A 25,136-nucleotide genomic window follows, 5' to 3' on the forward strand; every position below is an offset into this window, starting at 1 on the left:
TGCAATGGTGGACTTTTTCACTTTCCTGGTTGGGCTGTATTCTGGCACCATGTCCCTTGTTGTTTATGCTGAAATGTTTGACAATGTCAGGAATATGATGGGACTTTTCAGGTTCTACGTAGAAGTATTCCACGTTATCAAAAATAATATTTTTTAATAAAATATAGTGTGTATGTGGAGCCTGAAAAGTCCCAGTATATTCCTGGCATAGTCAAGATTTTTACTTTCTCTTTCAGTAAACCTGCACTGCAAGGTGCAGAACAGATTTACAGCACAGAATTATACAGTTTGGAAGGCAGAACAGGTTGGGACTCATGGGAGGAGAATATGCAGTCTGGCATCCTTCCTCTGTTATCTTCATTCTGCCCTGGGGTGAGTCCTGATGTCTGCTGGGCAGGAAGTAGTGATCGGGGCTGCAATGTAGGGTTGTCTCGCTTGCTCCGCCCACCTGTAGAGGCGCTCTGTTACATTCCTGATCCAGCCTGAGAGGAGCCTGTGCCCAGGAGAAAGTGCGTTTCTCCTGTATGGAAAGGGGTGTGCTGCTGCCATAGAAAATAAGACGTCCGGCAATAGATAAGGGCGCATCCTCCTCGTTGCTTTTGGGCAGGCTTTATCAACAGAGACTGAGGCATAGCGTGATGTTGCATTCTCTGTACACAGATAATTCAGCTGCCACCCACGGCTCCCTCCTGCATGCAGTCAGTGGCAGGAAGCGTGGGCGTACTGTACTGAGTAGCCAGGCTGAGTCCCTGGCCGAAGTCTGGATCCCCATGCACTTAGGATTAGTGCGGGATTGGCTCACACTGCGCAGCTCATAGTGAGACAGCAGTAGTAGGGACACACATCAAGTATCAAGTATCCACCAAGCAGACTTGTCACTCTCAATGCAGTCCGATCTGAATGATGTGTCCGGGTCTGGTGCAGATGAAAACTTGAACACATTCAAAAACCAGACCGTCCGGGAGAAACCCGTATGAGTGGCAACACTAGGAGCACCACTGCTACCTTGATGCAGGCAGCGCAACGAACCGGAGGCCTAGGTGTGCTCGCCGCTTGGTAGAAATGAGTGAGTTTCCGCAGCTTCTTCTCCCTTTTATTTTCCCCATGGCGTCCAATGTACTCCCCTCAGTACAGAGAGCCAGAAGGGTGCCTCTGATGCTAGCCCACATCGCTGGATTAGGCTGGATGCACAGCGATATGGTTCTCTCTGAGCTCTCTTCCCACAGCCATTAGCTCTGGCTGCCAGGCCACGCCCCCTACAATCCTTTTCAATATATTTATACATGGTGGTTTTTTTTGTTTTGTGTTTTTTTTTTTATTTAGAGCCCTTTCACACTGAGCCGCTCGGGCGTCAGCGGTATAACGCCACTATTTTTAGTGGTGCTTTACCATCGTTTGTGCGGCGCTATTTGGCTGCTAGCGGGAAGCTTTTAACCCCCGCTAGCGGCCGAAAAAGGGTTAAAACCGCCCGCAAAGCGCTGCCCATTGATTTCAATGGGCAGGGGCGCTTTAGGAGCGGTGAGTTCACCGCTCCTAATGCGCTCCAAAGAAGCTGCTGGCAGGACTTTTTCTGACGCCCTGCCAGCGCACCTCTCTAGTGAGAAAGCCCTCGGGCTTTCACACTGGAGTGAATGGAGCCGTAGGTGCCCCGAACACGTGCATGTACGTGGGAATGGGCTCCAAAAAAAATTGTGTGGGGGGGGGGTGGATTTTATGTCCTTGGGTGTAAGTATTTTTTACATAAAAAAAAAAAGTATTTTTCTCCTCATCACATAGGGGACAAAAAGTCCCTTCTATGATGATTTTTTTTTTTGCACCCTGGATGTCTCCCCTGTGCTCCAGTGAATCCAAATGTATTGCAGATCGCACTGCATTACATTCTTTCCCTGCCAGGCTGGCCAGGGAAAGTGAAAGTGGGACCCAGAAGTGATGTTTTAAATGTCTCTTCTGGGTCAGCGAGACGAAGGTGAGGAGGGTGGACCCGGGGCCACTTAGCTCCTTCCTCTCTACCCGGTGGCACCCACCATTCTGGTCCTGGGTGTGCTGATGGGCACGCACAGCTCGGGATACATGGTGGGTGGTGGGGTTTGGAAGCAATCTGGCGGCTGCAGGGACTCCAGATTGCTTCCATCTGATATCCAAAATTGGCTCGTCTGATATACGTACGGACCTGGCAGTGAAAACGGTTAAGGATTTGTAAATTGCGATGATATGACCTCTTGGGTGCTTCTACTCCAGGGAGTTTAACGTCAGTAGTCATTCCTGATAACTGAGGTCCTTCAGCCTCCATATTGGCTTTGTTGTCCTGTCCTGGACTCTCTCCAGCTCACGCACCTCATTCCTGAGACTTGTTGACCAGAACTGGACAGTATACTCAGGATGTGGCCATTCCAGACCTTTGTAATCTGGTAGAATTATATATTTTTTCTTTTGAGTAAATACCCTTGTTAAGTCATATCCTTAAAGGCAAAGTTCACCTTTGTTCACCTTTCTAGACTGTAGGAAACTGTGGACATCGTACAGCAATTGAACAGAGACTATGGATATGCTACAAGTGTGGTTGGACACTGGGGATATGCTGCAAGTGATAGTCAGAGACATAATAAAAACATTGCAAGAGCTCACTGCCATTTTAAGCCCATTTACAAATCGGTTAACCTAGCTGGTTTAAGGGTCATACAGCAAGTATCAAAGGCTCAGCTTACAGATTCAAGTTCTGTTTTTGAAGTTGTACACAATCATAACAGCAATTATCATACAAATATTGGATCAAATACTAAAATGATATTTGGTCAAAAAACATTTCCAACTGTTCTCATGTAGGTTTCTTGCTATATGATCAAATGCTTACGAAGGTATTTCTCAAGCTGCTACATGCTTTAGATTGCATCCGTAGAATGTTAATTTTTACTGTATAATAGGTTTATCATTTATATTGGCACCCTTGGGTCCCTTTTATCATTTTTTTTTCTGTGGACTTATTTTATTTCCATGAACCAGGAACTGTTTTGCAGATGTACAGTAGGTGATTGCTTGAATATCCTGCATGAGCCATCCAGGACAATTTTATACTCCATTTCTTAGCTTGCATAGGTACATTTATTTCTGTACAGATAAATTTGGCCTAGAACCATCTTAAAAACAGGGTCCCAGGCAATGTTACTCAATCTAAGTATGTAAGTGGACTTGTTATTTTACTTCTGTCTTGTTTTTGCTTTGAATGCACTATTCAGAAGTGGTTGTAAAGGCTAAGGGTTTTTACCTTCATGCATTCTATGCATGAAGGTAAAAAATCTTCAGTGTGCAGCTCCCCCCTCAATACTTACCTAAGCCCGATCTCGATCCGGCGATGTGCACAAGACCCAAGGCTCTCCCTCCTAATGGGCTGAGATGCCCAGCAGCGAGACAGCAGCGGGAGCCAATGGCTCCCGCTGCTGTCAAACACAGCCAGTGAGGCGGGGCTGAGCGGCGCTCTTTTTGTCTTATGGATGCAGCGAGCCAGCTCGGGAGCGAGTACGCAAGAGTGCCCCCACAGCTTGCTATGGGTCACTTGGCAAGGGGGGGCTAGAGCACCGGCGGGGGGCCAGAGAAGGAGGATCGGGCTGCTCTGTGCAAAACCACTGCACAGAGCAGGTATAACGTTTGTTTTTTGTTTTTTAGAACCTTTTTTCCTTTTACAATCACTTTAAGGATAATGCTCCAAAGAGCATTTCTCTTATAGTAGATGAAGATTATCGAAGGGTCTGTTCACACTTCTGCCCTTAAAAATTAGACATTTTTAAAGCACTTTTTTATATGCTTTACAGTGTGTTTTTGTGTGTTTTAACATGCATTTTCTCTATGCAATTTTCATATGAAAAGGGACTTTCTGTGCAGATTTCGGCAGCAAAACCCCTAGCATATTCTAGCATATGTAATAGTATTGTTCGATATGGAAGGTGCAATTCCTTGGCAATGCATGTAAATTGCAGCAAGCAAGATATTTTAAAATGCACATTAGGAGCCCACCTGGGTAAAAACGTACACATGGGTCGAATGTCAGGCGACATCAACCAATTCAGTAGAAACTGGCCAACATTCAGCCCATGTGTGCTGCCGCCGGTCTGACATGTGATAGGTAGTCTGGAAATTAGATGCATCATTTATGACCCTTGAAAGGTGCTCCTTGGATTTTGGGCCCCTATATGCATGTGGTCAAAAAGTCTCATGTGGTATCCCTATACCTTGGAGGCGTAGCAGAATGTCTTCTTGGGATCTATGCTTATACTGTGTGGAGAAGCTGCTTGTAAAAATAGCAACTTTGTGACCAAAAGAACAAATTTTATTTGAGGTCTTCATTTTCCAAAAAGTCGTGATAAAAGATAAACTTCAAAAACTTACCATGCCTCTTAACTAAATACCTTGGATTGTCTACTTTCCAAAAGGGGTCACTTGAAGGGTATCTGTACTGTCCTGGAATTTTAGGGCCTCAAGAAATGAGAATCCGTACATAATTGATCAATTTTCAAAAAAATATATATATATTTATTATATACCATTGTAGATGCTATAACTTTCACACAGATTAATATACACTGATTTGTTTTTTGTTTTTTTACCAAAAAAATGTAGCAGAATACATTTTGACATAAATTTACAAAGAAGGTATATTTACATAGTTACATAGTAGGTGAGGTTGAAAAAAGACACAAGTCCATCAAGTCCAACCCATGTGTGTGATTATGTGTCAGTATTTCATTACATATCCCTGTATGTTGCGGTCATTCAGGTGATTATCTAATAGTTTCTTGAAGCTATCAATGCTCCCCGCTGAGACCACCGCCTGTGGAAGGGAATTCCACATCCTTGCCGCTCTTACAGTAAAGAACCCTCTACGTAGTTTAAGGTTAAACCTCTTTTCTTCTAATTGTAATGAGTGGCCACGAGTCTTAATAAACTCTCTTCTGCGAAAAAGTTTTATCCCTATTATGGGGTCACCAGTACAGTATTTGTAAATTGAAATCATATCCCCTCTCAAGCGTCTCTTCTCCAGAGAGAATAAGTTCAGAGCTCGCAACCTTTCCTCATAACTAAGATCCTCCAGACCCTTTATTAGCTTTGTTGCCCTTCTTTGTACTCGCTCCATTTCCAGTACATCCCTCCTGAGGACTGGTGCCCAGAACTGGACAGCATACTCCAGGTGCGGCCAGACCAGAGTCTTGTAGAGCGGGAGAATTATCGTTTTATCTCTGGAGTTGATCCCCCTTTTAATGCATGCCAATATTCTGTTTGCTTTATTAGCAGCAGCTTGGCATTGCATGCCATTGCTGAGCCTATCATCTACTAGGACCCCCAGGTCCTTTTCCATCCTAGATTCCCCCAGAGGTTCTCCCCCCAGTGTATAAATTGCATTCATATTTTTGCCACCCAAATGCATTATTTTACATTTTTCTACATTGAACCTCATTTGCCATGTAGTCGCCCACCCCATTAATTTGTTCAGGTCTTTTTGCAAGATTTCCACATCCTGCGGAGAAGTTATTGCCCTGCTTAGCTTAGTATCGTCTGCAAATACAGAGATTGAACTGTTTATCCCATCCTCCAGATCGTTTATGAACAAATTAAATAGGATTGGTCCCAGCACAGAACCCTGGGGAACCCCACTACCCACCCCTGACCATTCTGAGTACTCCCCATTTATCACCACCCTCTGAACACGCCCTTGTAGCCAGTTTTCAATCCATGTACTCACCCTGTGGTCCATGCCAACGCACCTTATTTTGTACAGTAAACGATTATGGGGAACTGTGTCAAATGCTTTTGCAAAATCCAGATACACCACGTCTACAGGCCTTCCTTTATCTAGATGGCAACTCACCTCCTCATAGAAGGTTAATAGATTGGTTTGGCAAGAACGAGTCTTCATGAATCCATGCTGATTACTGCTAATGATATCATTCTTATTACTAAAATCTTGTATATAGTCCCTTAGCATCCCCTCCAAGAGTTTACATACTATTGATGTTAGGCTATCTGGTCTGTAATTCCCAGCGATGTTTTTTGGGCCCTTTTTAAATATTGGTGCTACATTGGCTTTTCTCCAATTAGCTGGTACCATTCCAGTCAATAGACTGTCTGTAAAAATTAGGAACAACGGTCTGGCAATCACCTGACTGAGTTCCCTAAGTACCCTCGGATGCAAGCCATCTGGTCCCGGTGATTTATTAATGTTAAGTTTCTCAAGTCTAATTTTAATTCCGTCCTCTGTTAACCATGTAGGTGCTTCCTGTGTTGTGTCATGAGGATAAACACTGCAGTTTTGGTTACTGAAGCCCCCCGATTCACTCGTGAAGTCTGAGGAGAAGAATAAATTCAATACTTTTGCCATCTCCCCATCCTTTGTAACCAGATGTCCTTCCTCATTCTTTATGGGGCCAATATGGTCTGTCCTCCCTTTTTTACTGTTTACATACTTAAAGAATTTCTTGGGATTTTTTTTGCTCTCCTCCGCTATGTGTCTTTCATGTTCTATCTTAGCCGTCCTAATTGCACCCTTACATTTCTTATTGCATTCTTTATAAAGTCTGAATGCTGAGGATGATCCCTCAACCTTGTATTTTTTGAAGGCCTTCTCCTTTGCTTTTATATGCATTTTTACATTGGAGTTAAGCCATCCAGGATTTTTGTTCGCTCTTTTAAATTTATTACCCAATGGGATACATTGGCTAATGCCCTTATTTAATATGCTCTTAAAGCAAACCAATCTCTCCTCCGTATTCTTTGTTCCTAATATTTTATCCCAATTTATGCCTTTTAGCAAGGTTTGTAGTTTAGGGAAGTTGGCTCTTGAAATTCAGTGTCTTTGTGTTCTCTTCATGTTTCCTATTTGTGTGATTTATACTGAAACTAATTGACCTGTGATCGCTGTTACCTAAATTGCCCGTATTTCCACATCTGTGATCAGGTCTGTATTGTTGGAAATCAGTAGATCCAGTAATGTTTTATTTCTAGTTGGTGCGTCTACCATCTGACCCATAAAATTGTCCTGCAAGACATTAAGGAACTGGCGAGCCTTAAATGAATGCGCGGTTCCCTCCGCCCAGTCTATGTCTGGATAATTAAAATCCCCCATTATGATAATACTTCCCATCCTTGCTGCTAATCCAATTTGTGATAGGAGATCCATCTCCACTTCCTCCCTCAGGTTAGGGGGCCTATAGCATACTCCCAGTATTATTTTCCCCTTAGCTTCATCCCTTTGGAGCTCTACCCATAAGGATTCCACCTCCTCCCTAGCTCCCTCAGTGATGTCATCTCTCACATTCACTTGTACATTATTCTTGATATATAGGCATACCCCTCCCCCTTTTTTACCCTCTCTATCCTTGCGGTATAGGGTATACCCTTGAATGTTTGCCAGCCAATCATGAGAGCTGAATTTGCAAAATTTTGTAACGGAAACTAAGAAATAATTAGTGTTTTTTTTGTTTTTTGTTTTTTTAATTTTGGTATTTTTTTTTATTTAAATGGCAGAAAAAAAAGAAAACAGTGGGGTTTAAACACCACCAAAAGAAAATTCTGTCTCAAAAAAGATGATCATTTCATTTGGGTACAATGTTGCATGACTAATTGTTATTCAAAGTGTGACAGTGCAGAGAGCTATAAAAATGGCCTGGGCAGGAAGGGTTTGAAAGTGTCTGAACTAGAAGAGGTTAAGAAAATAAACAGCAGGAATAGCTGTCATCCAGCATCCTTTTAAAAAGGGACATGGCCTCTTGCAGCAATAATCTGTTCAAATAGACAGTATTTAGTATCTGACAGTATTTTCTGCCTTATTCTTCTGCTTTTACCTGACTTGACATATCAGAAGAGTAATGAAATTAAGGGTTTTTTTTTTTACTAGATAATTACTTAGCACCCTCAAACATTATAGATTTTTTAAAAACAAATGTCCTGAGAGAAAAAAATGTTGCTTGTTGCAATTTTTTATGTTACACGACATTTGTGCAGCGTTTTTTTTAAGCGCCGATTTTTTGGAAACGTTAAACATTGATTTTATTGCACACAAATACAATATTATATGCTATTGTTTGGTAAAATAGAAAAGATGTTTCGCCAAGTAAATAGATACTCAACATGTCACGCTTTAAATATGCGCACGCCTGGCATGGCGACACACCCCAGTTTTTAACACCTTTTTGTCTGGCCTATAACAGATAGACCGTCCTCTCAGAAGGTGCCGCTCGTGGGCCGTGCAGCGGTGCGATCTGTCACTGTCTGTGTCCATCGTACACAGCTGATGACTGATCACTATACCGGCCTGCTGCCAGTATCGTGTGATTGCTGTGATCAATCACAGCAGATCTCATGACAATTGTAAACAATGGAAGCCTTCCTTTCATGCCATCCATTGTATACTATTGTGTTGCTAGCTCTGATTGGTCACCATGATCATATGGTACAGACGGCTAATCACAGCCCATCTGTACCATGTGAATAGCTTTGGCCAATCACATCTAATCACAACAAGAGACACTGAATGAATCAGTTTAATTCAATTAAAAATGGTTGCTTATACCAATGAAATTCATTGGTATAAGCATTCCTAATGTGTTGAAAAAAAAAACTGTGGGAGCAGTGTATTCCTCTGGTCACAGTGTGTTAAAAAAAAATAAGTAGTGAAAAAGAAAAATCTCTGATTACTGCCACACCAGTTGTTTTATGATAACGCTGTACTTGTGACAGTATGTAAAAAAAAAAAAAGTTACATTTTTTTTTTTTGTTTCATGTCTTCATTTTTGTGGACTCTAACTTTCCTACAGACTAAATGACATACACTGATTTGGGTTTATTTTCATCAAGGAAATGTAGCAGAATACATTTTGGGCTAAATTTATGATTAAAGATTATTCTAACCAAAACAAAGAAAATTGTGCTTTTTTTTTTTTTCAAATAATAATAAAAAAAACAGTGATGATTAAATACCACCAAAAGAAAGATCTATTTGTGTGAAAAAAATGATAAAATTTTTTTATATGGGTACAATGCTGCATGACTGTGCAATTGTAATTCAAAGTGTGACAGCGCTAAAAGCTGAAAATTGGCCTGGACAGGAAGGAGTTAAAAAATGCCCGGTTAAAAATCTCCATAGGCGACTCTTTAAAAGCCTTTACAGGTCACCAGTTTTCAGTTACACAGGAAGTCTGGTGCTAGAATTACTGCGCTCACTCTGACATTTGCGCAATGTGGTGCGATCGCGATTTGCATATGCATGCACGACCGTTGTGTGTTTGCATTTGCGTATGAGCACGGAGGGGCAGCGTTGCTATAAAAACATTTTTTTTTATTGTATTTAAACTTTTTTTTTTTTCTTTTACAGACTTTTTTTTTTTTTTTTTTTATCGGCTTTACTGCTATCACAAGCGATGAACATCAACCTTGTAATAGCTAAGGCAGTGACATGTACTCTTTACTGCAAGATCTGGGGTGTTAGACCCTTCCTTGGCAGCCCAGATGTTTTGGAACTACATTTCCCATGATGATCAACTACACTGCAGAGTGCATGAGCATTATGGGAAATGTAGTTCCAAAACATCTGGGGTGCCAAGGTTCTCCATCGCTGCCCTAAATCTATTCTCTGCCCTCCAAATGCTTTATAAGCTGGTAATGGCTTGTAAACAAACCAGAAGTGATAAAATCCTCATTGCTTCCTGTTTCATAGATCATAGAAATAATCGTAGAACTGCAGTTCCTCCTTCATCTCTATCGTGTGCTCCCTGACCGTTAGTTGTGCACCTGGTCATTGTATTCCAGCAATGAGGTTTACAAAAAGTTAGAACTTCAAACAGTCTGTTTGATTCTTGATATTTGTCTTCCCACCAACCCTATTCTGGGCTTCATATATGGCTTAGCCATTGGTTTCAGTCAGAGACAGTGGGGCTGATTTACTAAAACTGGAGAATGCAAAATCTGGTGCAACTGGGCATGGTAGCCAATCGGCTTCTAACTTCAGTTTGCTCAATTGAGCTTGGACAATAAATGCTGAAAGCTTATTGGTTTTTGAACAGAGCTGCCCCTGATTTTGCTAAAATCAAAAACAGATTCAAAACCGGTATGGTTTCCCTTTCCACGTGGCCTCGCAATTCAACAAGCTAATGGTGGTTTTAGAAAGTCAGCTTGTGAATAAACTTATTTAAGCCAATTAAGATGTCACATTTGTGTAAATATTTTATTATATCTTTTCATGTGACAACACTGAAGAAATGACACTTTGCTACAATGTAAAGTAGTGAGTGTACAGCTTGTATAACAGTGTAAATTTGCCATCTCCTCAAAATAAGTTAACACACAGTCATTAATGTCTAAACCGCTGGCCACAAAAGTAAGTACACCCCTAAGTGAAAATAATAATGGCACCATTATTTCCCAGCACTGCCTTAACCCTCTTGGACATGGAGTTCACCAGAGCTTCACAGGTTGCCACTGGAGTCCTCTTCCACTCCTCCATGATGACATCACAGAGCTGGTGGATGTTGGAGACCTTGCGCTCCTCCACCTTCCGTTTGAGGATGCCCCACAGATGGTCAATAGGGTTTAGGTCTGGAGACATGCTTGGCCAGTCCATCACCTTTACTCTCAGCTTCTTTAGCAAGGCAGTGGTCATCTTGGAAGTGTGTTCTTGGGGTCTTTATCATGTTGGAATACTGCCCTGCGGCCCAGTCTCCGAAGGGAGGGGATCATGCTCTGCTTCAGCATGTCACAGTACATGTTGGCATTCATGGTTCCCTCAGTGAACTTTAGCTCCCCAGTGCTGGCAGGACTCATGCAGCCCCAGACCACGACACTCCCACCACCATGCTTGACTTTATGCAAGACACACTTGTCTTTGTACTCCTCACCTGGTTGCCGCCACAAATGCTTGATACCATCTGAACCAAATAATTTTATCTTGGTCTCATCAGACCACAGGACATGGTTACAATAATCCATGTCCTTAGTCTGCTCGTCTTCAGCAAACTGTTTTCGGGCTGTCTTGTGCATCATCTTTAGAAGAGGCTTCCTTCTGGGATGACAGTCATGCAGACCAAATTGATGCAGTGTGCGGCGTATGGTCTAAGCACTGACAGGCTGACCCCCCACCCCTTCAACCTCTGCAGCAATGCTGGCAGCACTCATACGTCTATTTCACAAAGACAACCTCTGGATATGATGCTGAGTATGTGCACTCAACTTCTTTGGTTGACCATGACAAGGCCTGTTCTGAGTACAATCTGTCCTGTTAAACAGCTGTATGGTCTTGGCCACCGTGCTGCAGCTCAGTTTCAGGGTCTTGGCAATCTTCGTATAGCCTAGGCCATCTTTATGTAGAGCAACAATTCTTTTTTTCAGATTCTCAGAGTTCTTTGACATGAGGTGCCATGTTCAACTTCCAGTGACCAGTATGAGAGAGTGAGAGTGATAACACCAAATTTAACACACCTGCTCCCCATTCATACCTGAGACCTTGTAACACTAATGAGTCACATGACACCAGGGAGGGAAAATGGCTAATTGGGCCCAATTTGGACATTTTTCACTTAGGGGTGTACTTACTTTTTTTGCCAGCGGTTGTGTGAGTTATTTTGAGGGGACTGCAAATTTACACTGTTATACAAGCTGTACACTCACTACTTTACATTGTAGCAAAGTGTAATTTCTTCAGTGTCGTCACATGAAAAGACATAGTAAAATATTTTAAAAAATGTGAGAGGTGTGCTCACTTTTGTGAGATATTGTATGTGGTTATTACAAAAATATAACAGCAGCACTTAATGCTTGTATATGAACAACAAGGATGTAGTAACTGGCCAGGAGTCCAGTACAAACAGAATCAGCAAGTTGTTTTTTTTTTTAATAAAGGACTCCTCCAGCTTTTCCTCCCCAAAACAACAGATGTATTGTGCATGTAGAATTTTCAAAAATGTGAGGGGTGTATTTACTTTTGTGAGATACTGTAAATGTGCAGAAAGAACAAAATGTTATCCTTTAGCTAATAAGTCCAACTGTTAAACAAGAGATGAGACAAATTGATTACATGTGCCAGAGTATTTTTTATAACTTTAATGCCCGCGTACACACGGTCGGTCTTTCCGTCAGGAAAAGTCCAACTGAATCTTTTCAGTGGACATTCCGATCGTGTGTGGGCCTCATCAGACTCTCTTTTTCGAAAATTCGGATGGACCTAGAAATAGAACATGTTTCAAATCTTTCCAACGGAATGGGTTCCGATCGGGAAAACCGCTCGTCTGTATGCTATTCTGACGGACCAAAAACGCTGTATGCTCTGAAGTAAGTACGAGATGGCAGCTATTGGCTACTCGCTATTGAACTTCCTTTTTCGAGTCCCGTCGTACGTGTTGTACGTCACCGCGTTCTAGACGGTTGGACTTTGGTGTGATCGTGTGTATGCAAGACAGTTTCAGCGGAACTCCGTCAGAAAAACCTTCAGAGTTCATTCCGACGGAAAAAACTGTCAGGTGTACGCTGCATTAGTCACAGACTCAGAACAAGCATGCAGGCAGAGTAGCCAGAATTTTCTAATCGGCATGTTAGTTTTTGGTCGCTGGCTCGTGAAGTACTGCAGTTTTGCAGTTTACATTGTAAAATATATATTAAAGACGCACTAAACTCTCGAGTCAAAATGATGCTGCTTACTGCCCCCATCTTTATAATGTAAAATGCCACCTGTTTTTGTTTAAAAAACACTTTTAATCATTTTTTCTTTTCTTGTTTAGCCATGCACAGCCCACATATTTAAAGAAGGCATGGCTCTGTAGCCTTTCTGCTTTTCTCTGAATCCTGTCATTCTCCACTGCAAATTAACAGAATATGTTGCTGCCTAGAGCATATGTCTGCATGCCAATTTGTTTTTCTACACGCTAATGGGGGGGGGGCAATGCAGCCACCTGACCTGCAGTGGCATCATTTTGCATACTACATTTATTCTCTAAGTGATGCACGGATATTGATGTTTCTACAGCACTTGGACCTTACATAGAAAATTGTCTAAGTGTCTGGTTTCCTAGTTATAAGGTTAATATACTAGCAGTTACACACAATTCTTTTCTCATCATTACTTTGAGTTGTTTAAAAGTATTTTTAGTCTCCAGACCATTATCCAGCTGTCTTGAATTAGTGTGAATCTGCAGATTTAAAAACGTTGCTTGAATGAATGACTTCAAATCCCACCTGCTGCCGCAGCAACAGATGGCTTATAGTTCTCAGTGGACGCTGAGGGCACTGATGGGCATCTTCGTGGTGCAGGCAGTGTGAGCAAGAGCCTGGCATCGCGGGTGCAGGCTCCTGTGAAAAAGAATAAACATATATTATTTTTTCTTGCAAAAATGTGCATTTATAATTACAAATGTGTGCATTTATAATTTTTTTTCACAAAGGTGAACTTAACCTTTAAATATAAGCAACTAAATAAATGGATGAAAATTCTTTCATCCATACTTGATCAGTGTATACCCCCTTATCAAATTCAAAATTTTCACAAGCGGGTTCAAACCTCAGGGATGTTTTAGTCTTCGGTCACACTGAATCCAAATTTGAAATTGTGCGACTTCACTTGAGGCTGCACGATTTCAAAGTGCATGTCAGTGAGACTTCATGCACAGATGTTTATGCAAGTCGCACCTGAACTTGTAGAAAAAAAATTAATTGGTGCGACTCCGATGAAGTCGGAGTCGCACCTATTTGACCGCTTCCATTGCCATCAACTATGAAACTATCAAATTGCATGACAAGTTGCACCGGTGTGACTGGGGACTTACAAACACAAGTAACAAAATATGTTCACAACGTGTAAAGAAGAAATGTCTTATGAATGGAACATGTAAGATTTAAGTAAGCAGCTGCGCTTCCAGAGAAACCAGCTTACCCAATGCAGTGCATATGGAAAAAAAAAAAAACAAATTCTTCTTTTGTATATCATGAGCATCTGGCGGCCTGACCTGTTTAATATACTGCTACACTTCACCAGTTGTAAGGATAAACCAATGCTCGCATCAATGCATGAAAAATTAAATCCTATAAATCCACTATGAACTCCTGGCAATCCAGACATCCAACAAAAGCTGTCTTACCATTGTTAATAGAAAACCCTTTGATGCCTACCAACAAACCAAAAGTTTAAGTATGACATGTTGTGTTGAAATTGTTATACATTGGTTGCCAGTGTGGAGCACTCCGTATCTGTTGGCATGAGCCAAGTGCTCACCTTTGCTTCCTGGTTAACATGAACTTGGGTAAGAGTTGGCCATAGGTGTGCAGGTATCAACCTGGGTATCATAAGTAAGGACCCGTCTATGCCTTTTCACTGCTGGGACCATAGTACTTTCAGTGAAGAGTGTTGGGCAAGCAGGTATCATCACAAAAAAAGGTATAGAGCTGCTGATCAATATTTGTATGGTTTATGTGTTTTTTCTTGTTTTTTTTTTTCTCTAATATTACTAAAATTTTAGTTCTGATAAGCTTCCTCAAGATGGCGCCATTTAGACACAAATACTCTACTGCACTGTTGTGCTCACAGGCAACAAACAACAAATGCATATTGCTGCTGTTGCAGGATTAGAATAGTAGGGTTAAGAATACGTTTTTAAAATTACTCATGTAGTATTGTCATGAGCTTGTACTTTGTGTTTAAATATAGACAAATGGCCATGCAATCAATTGTTTGCCTTTATTGGCCACACTTATTCTAGGGATATTGCAAAAGTAATCATCATTTTATCATAATAAACCTAAAAGAATCAGAAAATAAATATAGGGGTTTTGCTACTTTTTTGCAGTCAAAGCCATATTTTTATAAACTAATAATTCTGAGGACCAAAGCTAAAATCTAAAAATATTTGCTTATTACTGAGATCAATTTCCATCTTTAAAAACTTGAAATAATGCTGAAATAATAGGCAAGTGATTGTTATGCTAGCTATGCTTGCATTATTTTGTGTATTCTTTTAGGACTATGTCTCTGAATACTCTCAAGGAAATTGCCTTTCCTGTCCGCATAGTAGATCTAGTACAGTGATTTCACTGACATTGAAGCTGTATAGCTCTACTTCACACAGTGATTGGCAACTGTCTGAAGCGATAGTAATGGCTTTGTCTACACTTGTTAAATAGGCAAGCTTGGCTCCCAGCAGAACAAATAAAATGAGATTTGCATAATCACTCAGCTGAGCAGATTTCTGATTACACTTTATGACCGGAAACAAGATGCAAAAGTAATATGTCTGAATGGTTAATATAGGAATATTGAAACTTTTGTATTTGCTTAAAACCTAAGCCGGCCATAGACTGTTCAAATCTTGGCTGAATCAGCAGGAATCAACTGAGATTTGAACCGTTTGTGGGCAGGCTGAATATACCAAGATGATCGATCATCTTGGGTACAACCAGTCTGCAGGATTCACTTGCGATTATCGCTAGTGACTGATATAGTCACTAGCAGTAGTCACTGTCCATGTCAAGAGCAGACAATTTCTTTCCTGCAAACTTCCTAAGTTTACCTTTTAAGAAAAAAAAAAAGAAGAGGTTAAAAAAAAACTTGCATTTTTTTTTTCCCTCAGGTGCCTGCAGAGCATTGCACCTGTGATCAGTGGATCGCACGTGCAGTGTCAGGCTCCTGCAGATACCGCCTACAACTTTCTGCCCATCCCTCTATACGGGCTTTCTGTTAGAATTCTGTAGAAAGTGTCAGCTAACTATGAGAGCGCCCACCAGCAGTCTTGCAGTTTATAAAGAACTACAGGCCATCTGCCAAAGTGGCGATGGGACTTGTAGTTCATTCACACATTCCTGTAAATGAATGACGTGGTTATGTGGGAAGAGCCTCGCATAGCCGCGCTGTTTTTAAATTGTGACCGCCAACCCCCACCCATGGCTGGCAGGGAAGGATGAGCTCAGGCGTGTTCACAACTAGCACGTGCAGAGCTCGCCAGGAAGTCAGCACTGCACAGTGCTAATCACAGGCAGGCTCTGCACGTGCTAGTTGTGAACATGCCTGAGGCTTATCCTTACTGGCAGGTGCTTTGTATAGTAAGGTGTAAATACAGGTGTAACATGTTACTACAGGTGAATGAACATAGCCTTTGGAAAAACATTATAGAATTACATTTAGTGTCTATAGAAGTATAACATGCTGCATGCATGGTTCAACTATTTATGGAAATTTTCATGGAGAACTAATTTTGTTCTACTAATTTCACTTTTTCTTTGCTGTAGTTACAAAACCATTGATTTGGATAGATGGCTCAAACTGCTACTTGACATTACATATTGAGCAATTCCAGGTGTTGGCGAGCTGGTCCTTATGTCCTAGAGAGCGCCCAAGAACACTACCAAAAAAAACCCTCAACCTGCTCCACAAATATTAACCAGCTTTTATGTTCACTTATATTTGCCCGCTGTCTGCTGCACCACACAGCAGACAGTTGGTCAAAGATGGTTAATAATTTGTAGGAAAGCACTCCCTTTTTCCTGTATCATGGGTGCCTGTTATTTATTGTCACTGTCTGTATGAACTATTTGTTCTCCCCACAGGTTCACTTTAATTGCAAATGTCATAGGCCTCCATATATTTTTAAATATTCCCCATGCTTTCTCTGTTACAGCCAGGAAATCTTGAAGGAATGTGTACATATTGTGCTATTGTCTTTCTGTACATGACACAATAAAAGGGGAACTAACTAGTTAGCATTAGCAGTAGAACTGCCAGGGACCCTTCTCGGATTCGGTAGAGAAATTCCCTCCCTCTTTCCATCATAAGTAAAAAAGAAAAATAAATGATCCTATTTCGTATATTACAAGACACAGGTAGATTCATACACCATGGGTTATAGGGGTGTACCTTTTAGGTGGTTAGGCACTGGCATAGCGTTTGAAGTCACGCACCCTGGGTTCTTCCAATATAACCTGCTCCAGTCCGTGAGTCCTCAGCTTTGTGTTAAGCGTCGTACACACGATCATTCGTACACACGATCAGATTTTCCGACGGGAAATGTTGGATGTCAGGCTGTTGGCGGAAAATCCGACCATGTGTGCTCCATCAGACATTTGTTGGCGGACTTTCCGCCAACAAATGTTGGCTAGCATGTCTTCAAATTTTCTGCCAACAAATGTGTGTTGTCGGATTTTCCGATCGTGTCACAAGATCGTGTCCGTCGGACAAAAGTCCAAAGTACAAAAATGCATGCTCGGAAGCAGAAGTGGTCGGTCTTGTAAATTAGCGTTCGTAATGGAGAATTAACATTCTTGACGTGGCAAATTATGAAATCTCCAAATGCAGTGCACAATTCTCTAATTCTTTAATGGGAAAATAATGAAGCTGCTTTGCTGGTGATACTGATGGAGTTATTGCAAACGAATTTTCAAAGGCTTTTTTTTTCTAACGATATCAAGATTAATATTATGGGTTTTTTTTTTATTTGTGCAAGTTACCACAACACCATTATCCCATAGTTTATAAGATCAAAGATACAACTATGTTGGTGTCCCTTGTCAATTTTACATTGTATTTTTTAAAATGTAACTGCCTACTCCCAAACTGTCATTTGAAGTAAAACACATAGCCAAGTATTATTCTACACATTTTTTTTTATTGTGCATTAAAAAAAAAAAATTAGACATGCGATCTGCCAATAGAACTTATACAAAAAGTGCATTTTATGCATCCAAAAATATAGAAAATATACCAAATCAAATCATAATTCAACCAAAAAAATTATGTCAAAGCAATAACTCCAGGGCCAATAATAAATAACACGTTATTTCCTCCGATTCCGCAACATGTCTGGTTTACGAACGGCCGTTCAGAAACGAACTGAAAAGCACGAAATGAAAACGTGAAAAGAAAAGCGCGAATCAACACTCGCCAAACTTCTACTAACACAAAATTAGCAGAAGGAGCCCAAAGGGTGGCGCTAAAGTGCTGAAAAACCACGTAGTATGTCTAGTACGTCACTACATTCGTGATTGTTGGCCAACATTTGTGTGACCGTGTGTATGCAAGACACGTTTGAGCCAACAACCTTCAAACAAAAATCCACGGTTTTGTTGTTGGTAAGTCCGACCATGTGTACGAGGCATAAGTGTCTGAAGGTGATGGACTTTTTCTCCTTCACAAATGTATTTACTTTCTTTATTTTTTCTTTAACCACTTGACGACTGCCCTTCGTCGATTGATGGTGGCAAAATGGCACTCCTCCGCAAATCGATGTAGCTGTACGGTGGGCGCGTCCTATCAGGGGAGAGGAGAAAGATAGTGTGTTCCTAGTATATAGAAACAGCGATCGGTCTCCTCCCCAAGTCAGTCCCATCCCCCCACAGTTAGAACACAGTAAGGGAACGCATTTAACTCCTTAATCGCCCCCTAGTGTTAACCCCTTCCCTGCCAGTGACATTTATACAGTAATCAGTGCATTTTTATAGCACTGATCACTGTATAAATGTCAATCGTCCCAAAAATGTGTCCGAACTGTCTGCAGCAATGTCGCAGTCCCAATAAAAATCATAGATCGCTGCCATTAGTAGTAAAAAAAAAAAAAATTATAATAATAAAAATGCCATAAATCTAGCCCCTATTTTGTAGACGCTATAACTTTTGCGCAAACCAATCAATACGCTTATTGCGATTTTACCAAAAATATGTAGAATAATATATATCGGCCTAAATGAAGACATTTTTTTTTTTAATTTTAGGATATTTATTATAGCAAAAACTAAAAAATTTTTGTTTTTTTCTTTTTTTTTTTCAAATCGTTGTTTTGTTTATAGCGCAAAAAATAAAAACTGCAGAGGTGATCAAATACCACCAAAAGAAAGCTGTATTTGTGGGGGAAAAAAAGACATGCATTTTGTTTGGGTACAACATCGCAGGTCTACACAATTGTCGGTTAAAGCAACACAGTGCCGTATCACAAAAAAAAGGCTTGGTCATAAAGGGGGTAAATCCTAAATGGTGGTTAATTTCTTCAATTACCTTGGTATGGCAGCCATGCAGCATGTTGCCTATTTGACTAAAACTGTATTCTCTGCATCTGTCACATTTCCTCAGATTATGACCTTAATAGAGCCATCTTCATCCAGGGCCCAAAAACGCCACACCCCTTCTACTCCCACTTCAGATTCTGAGTTGGATCCCGATATGCTGATCCTAAAGGATGCAGACACAGAAGGTAATGAAGAGGTAATGAAGACGGTATTCAGGCTGTGTTGGCGGAAGCTGTGGAAGATTGTCTTTATATTGAAGATAGAGCTTCACGCTGCATGATTTCTATTAGGCATGCACCGATACCAAGCATTGGTACTCGCCCAAATGCTCCCGATACCAAAACAGATACTTTGTGGTGCGATTTGCGTCAATGTAAAACTAATAGGCAGGAATGCCGTGCGATTCCTCTCCAGATTGCATGCAATATCCCCCACTGCTCCTGTGTGTGTATGTGTGTATATATGTATAGCACCAACTAGTGGGCAGTTTAAAAAAAATGTTAGAACTTGCAGTACATATTTGGCCACATGCAAAATAATCTACATAGGTGTCCCGGTCCGCCCTATACCCACGGGGTCCTGGAACTTCTCTAGCCCTGTGAGTACTTCTAGCGGCTCTGATTTGCTATCATCGGCGGACCCGGACACCTATGTGGATTATTTTGCATGTGGCCAGATATGTACTGTGCGTGCTAACATTTTTTAAACAGCCACTAGATGGCGCTTTTCCCTTTCTATATACACGCGCACACACACAGGAGCAGTGGGGGAAATCTCATGCAATTCCGACAGGAATTGCACCACATTCATGTTCAAATCACATGCAATTCTTTGCAGTGCAATTTGCAACAATTTTTTTGTATTGACGCAAATCGCTGATGCAAATGATCAGTACTTGGTATCGGTGAGTACTTGACCGAAAACCAGTACTCGCTGATAAAAACCCAGCATCGGTGCAATCCTAATTTCGACTGCTGAACATTGCAAAAAATTCCCTGTTCATTAAAAGATAGAATCTAGAGTGAATGATAAGTGAATCACTCCAAAAAAGACTCGTCCCAGTGGAGAGAAGTGCTTTCTTCCCTATCACTGGAAGGTTATTAAAACAGATGCTACAGACCCCATACACACTATTAGATTTTCTGCAGATTTTTGTCTTCAGATTTACCAAAAAAAAAAAAAGGCCCCTGCACTACATGGTTTTGGTAAATCTGAAGACAAAAATCTGCAGAAAATCTAATAGTGTGTATGGGGCCTTAGGCTGTGGAGTGGTGTTCCAATCCCTGACAGTCCAAGGAACATGGTCAGTGGAGGAAATTAAGCTCCACATCAACATCTTGGAGCTCAGAGCAGTTCTGCTGACCCTGCAGCACTGGACCCACCTTCTAAATGGACACCCATTTAGGCTGCAGTCAGACAATCCCTTAGATGTGGCCTACATCTACCATCAAGGGGGCACCCGAAGTCTGGCTGCAATAGTGGATGACTTGAAAGCTGATTACCTTGCTGCCATCACCTGGATCAAAGGGAATGGGCCCTTCATCCAGAGATCTTCAACCTGATATGTCAAAAATGGGGGACTCCAGGTGTGGACATACTGGCCTTCAGATTTAACACCACCACCAGTGTTTGTTGCTGGAACCAGGGATCCTCTAGCTCCAGCTTCAGATGCCATGATTATCCTCTAGTCTCCATTCAGGCTAATTTACATCTTCCTTCCAGTTTGAAGCCTACCTCGATGAAAATAAAGCAAGAGAGAAAAATGGTGATCCTAATTGCACCAAACTGCCCCAGATGAACCTGATACACAGACATACGCTGACTTCTAGCAAACAATCCCTGGCCTCTTCCCAACAGAGCAGATCTGCTATTTCAAGGCCCTCCTATTCCATCCTGCTTCTCTGACTTTAATGACATGGCTATTCAAGCCCAGGTCTTAACCCTTTCACTGCCAAGTCCGTACGGCGTCACTTCAATGACCATAAGCTTATATCAGAATTGTTCAGCAGACTCTGCTGAACCATTCTATAACTCTGATTAGCGGGTAACAACACGCTGACCAGAGTTTTTAACCCTAAATGTGACTGCACCCCCACCCATGCCGCTGCTTCCCTGTCCCCTGCCACTCCACCTCCTGCCGCTCCCCATCTGAACCCCCCCTCTTTAGACCTCTGATATCTCAAAGTAAAAAATAACTGTAAAAAAAAAGTGTAAAAAGTAAAAACCTTTTTTTTTAAACACAAACGTAAGACTCCCCAGGTCCGCCCGCACTGTGATTCCTCCATGGTGACGGTCCCCACCCCACCGCACTGACCCCTCCACTGCTTCCTCAGCTTCTCCTCCCAGCCAACCCTACCCGTCCTGATTGACCAAGAGGAAAAGCTGGAAGACAATAGCAAATATTCGCCTAATATTCCCCTATGCCTGTGCAGCCGTTGCATTTCAATTGACATAAATGGGACTGCCTGTACGGGGATGCATGTAAAATCTGTGCATCCCTGTGCGGGTAAACATGGCCCTCCATGGGCATACACTTTAGTATGCCATATGTGAATGATGCTTTAGTAGCAATTTAGCAGGCATTTTGTAAGTTATGTTGTGTTTTATGTGCACTATTAATGATTTTAGTGTATTTTTAGCAAAAATATTATTTCGATTAAACATTTGCGCAAATATTCTTTTTATTCTACTGGCCATGTGTATTTCATATTAAGCACCCCTTGTAGCACCCTGTGCTTCCTTGGGTTCTCAACAGGGCAGAAACCACCTTTGAACCTATCAGCAATTGTCCCCTAGAGGATATCTATTGCAAAGTAGCCTTTTTGCTCACCGTCGCGTCTGTAAGACATCTTTCTGATCTGGTGGTCCTTTCCTGTAAAGGTTTCTTTTCTCATACTTCACAAAGTGTCTTACACACAAGGCCATCTTTTCTTTCGAAGGTAGTTTCAGTATTCCACCTCAGTGAGGATGTTCTCCTACGATGCTTATGCCCTGCTCCTAAGCTTCCAAAGGAAATCTATCTAGATTAGAGAAATTACATTAGAGTCTACCTTGACGCTACTGATTAAATCAGATGGACGGATTATTTTTGTCCTCTCCTTGCAAGAGAGATACCCTGCTTCAAAGTCCACCACCACACGATGGATATGGAATCTGGTTGCAAAAAGTTGCATTCTCAAATCTCCTCCTGCTTTTTTCCTGGGTATTTCAGCACCAAGCCTCTGTAGCTCAGTTGCGTAAGGCCTTAAGTTGTGTAAGACCTGGTCTTCTGTTCCACTTGGTAAATTTTTGAAAAAGTATGATGTCCAACCTTCTCCTGGTGCAGCTTATGGCTGCAAGTTTCTTGCAATGGCACTTTGAGCTGGTTATTTCCAACCTTGTTGTATGGGCCTGTTGGCACAGTTATGTTTACCTCATTGTTGCCACCCTTCTTATTCATTGCTTGGGGTTCCTTGGTGTATTAAACAATGTTTCTGTGTCCTTTACTGTACGATTTAGGATTAGAGAAGTTTTAAATTGCCTGTAAATTTCATATCTTAAAGTACAGGACAGAGACCTCCCTTCCTTCAATTCCTTGGTTTACTTTGCAGAGCTGGGTAGAGTTATAGGGGAGGTGCCCAGGGGGTATGTTCTCAAAAGCCTAAGTCTTAGTACAGGGATCTCCCCTGCTGAGCTGTTGTGTACTGACTGGGGGACAGCCCTTCCGCCAGAACACTCTGATCAGGGCTCTCAACCATTGGCTGAGAGCGCTGTTCGGCAGCCAGTCGGCTGCTGGTTTTCCAGCATGCTTGTCTGACAGAAGCCGGCTTTTGTCAGACCAGCTGGCATACACATGGGCCGAATGTCGGTTTTATTGAACTGGCCGATGGTGGCCGGCATTCGGCCCGTGTGTACGGGGCTTAAGCCGGTAACTCATCACCTGAAGGTACACGTTTTATAACCCATAGTGTATGAATAATCTGCCTGTGTCTTGTACTGTACTCCTAGATAGGAAATATACAGGTAAGTCAAAATTGCTTTTTGCATAGTTCAAAATTAATTATACGTAACATAAAAAGCAGTGTTTGCAGAGAGGGACCTTATACATCTTCAGTTAAGGCACAAAGTAAAGTATAATGGTGAAGTCTGTGAGGAGCCAGCCTGTTTTGACATCACTGCTCTGTTTTCTTCACCATGGAACACTTAATGACTAGAGACTAGGGACACCCTAGTCAGATGGTATGACAAGTGCTGCCTGCAGTATGGTGGCAGGATACACGGCAAGAACGTTTTCGTTTTTTTTGTTTTTTGTTTTTTTTCTGGCATTTTCTTTCAATGCAGCATCATTAGGAAACCAGTGTAATTATTAAGCTGGGGTGTTTAGGGAAAAAAATAAACTTTCTGAATTATTGAAAGGTAACTGCTACTGTCTGTATGGATGTTTAGTAGTGAGGTTTTTACATTGCTAAGACTGTGCTCCTGTCTAATATAGTGTTGTACTGATTGACCTAGAGCCAAAAGAAAGATGAACTTTCAGGAGATAATTGCCAAGAAGGTGCCAGCCAGGTTGGTGGTTTCAATGGCTTCTGCAGTGCTCAGTCTTTTGCATGTAGCACTTGTCATCCATACATATGTTGTCCTTTTATTTGCATATTGCGTTATTGGCTGGGGCAGTCAAGGTGATGTACAAGTCATATTGCAAAATGTGCTGATGTAATTGGCTCTAACAGCAGCAACAGCTTACGTTTCTTTCCCATTTTTTTACATTTTCATTACACTGTTTCTCTACCAGTTTTTATTTATAACATGATTTTTTTTTTCCAAAATCATTTTTGCTAAAATTGTCTGCTTACTTTTTGTTGTTGAAATGCAATCATTCTGTTTGCATAAACAGGAGTACAGCTGATTTCTTAGTATGAAAACAATAAAACTCCGGTTGGAGCTAACATGGTAATTCATAATTTATTAATGGAACAATATTTTTAAAGCTGTTATAGTCTTGAATGCTAGTATAGATTTTTTTTTTTAGGTTACAGGATACTTTTGTAATTTGAAAAGACAAGTTTGGTTTCTAAACCCTTTTGTCTATGTTGAAAATGTTATTTTCAAAATAAACAGCTATAGAAAATAGCTTATTTTAGACTATAACTGCAAGGTAAGTAAATTTATAGCACTGTTTTTTGATGATAGTAAAAGACTGAATACATTAGAGTTGGTTCATAGATAGTAGATATCCACTAGAACCCTCTAATCCTCCTGTGTGTTCCTTAGTCCTTACTCAGGAAGATAAGTTAAAGTGGAACTAAATCCATCGATTTACCAGTTTCACAAAACCATTACATTCCTGGCACGTGTCGGGAACGGAACTGTCACATTGGTTGTGCTCTCAAACCAAACTCAAACCATCAAATGGCTGGTGTCATAACTGATCTCAAGTGCAGCATTATGACAGCTGAAGATCAAACAGAGGCCAAGATGGCAGCTTCCTTGGCTCTAAACTATAGAAGGGTTTAGTTGTGCTTTTAGGGCTCGTTTTCGTCATACGTGCATGAAAACTGATGGGGAAAACCGTGCAGATTTCACTTGCAGAGACATCAGTTTACCTCAGTTTTTATGCACATTGCCATCAGTTCTCATGCGCGTAACTTGTGTGCCCTAATCACAAAAATTTTGATTTCATGTCAGTTTTTTTCCTTGCAGAAAACTGTATACACATTGCAGATTCCTGTGCAGAAAAAAATCTTCACGTTGTGGCGTAAACAGGGCACATATAGAACAATTGTTTTTGTTGTGCCCTTGCAGAATGTGTGCAGAAAAACTGACGTCTCTGCACCATGGTGTGAACGAGGCCTTAAGTTCTGAACTGTACTCCCCAATTCCCTTAAACAATATACATACTGTACTTCCATTATAAAATGAGATAAATATATAATTGTACGTGAATAGTGCAAATGTAACATGATAGAATTCACTGATCAAAATTATTATAGGTCCATCCACTATGTAGTGTCCTTTAACATCCCACTTGTGTAGTAAGTGAATAAACCTCCAATCTCAGTGAAATCCAGTGCTAATGCTTCCACTGTTTCCAAGATACACCCCGATAGCAGAAATCTCTCACTGGATTTGACCTCTGATATATAAAG

General features: G+C 41.2%; 1 protein-coding gene across 3 annotated transcripts in view; it reads left to right on the plus strand.

Moving 5' to 3' along the window:
* Nucleotides 1-25,136, plus strand: part of SMARCA2 (SWI/SNF related BAF chromatin remodeling complex subunit ATPase 2) — a 273,379-nt gene that overhangs the window by 163,599 nt on the left and 84,644 nt on the right. The window contains exon 27 of one of the 3 annotated variants that reach the window (XM_073634899.1): nt 23,503-23,556. The exons of the other annotated variants lie outside the window; for them this stretch is intronic. Coding sequence (XP_073491000.1) covers nt 23,503-23,556 — 54 coding nt within the window. The remainder of the gene's footprint in view (nt 1-23,502; nt 23,557-25,136) is intronic. 3 annotated transcript variants of the gene reach the window in all.

Source organism: Aquarana catesbeiana, linkage group LG01 (genome assembly GCF_042186555.1).
Source record: "Aquarana catesbeiana isolate 2022-GZ linkage group LG01, ASM4218655v1, whole genome shotgun sequence".
In the NCBI taxonomy this organism is placed as follows: Eukaryota; Metazoa; Chordata; class Amphibia; order Anura; family Ranidae; genus Aquarana; species Aquarana catesbeiana.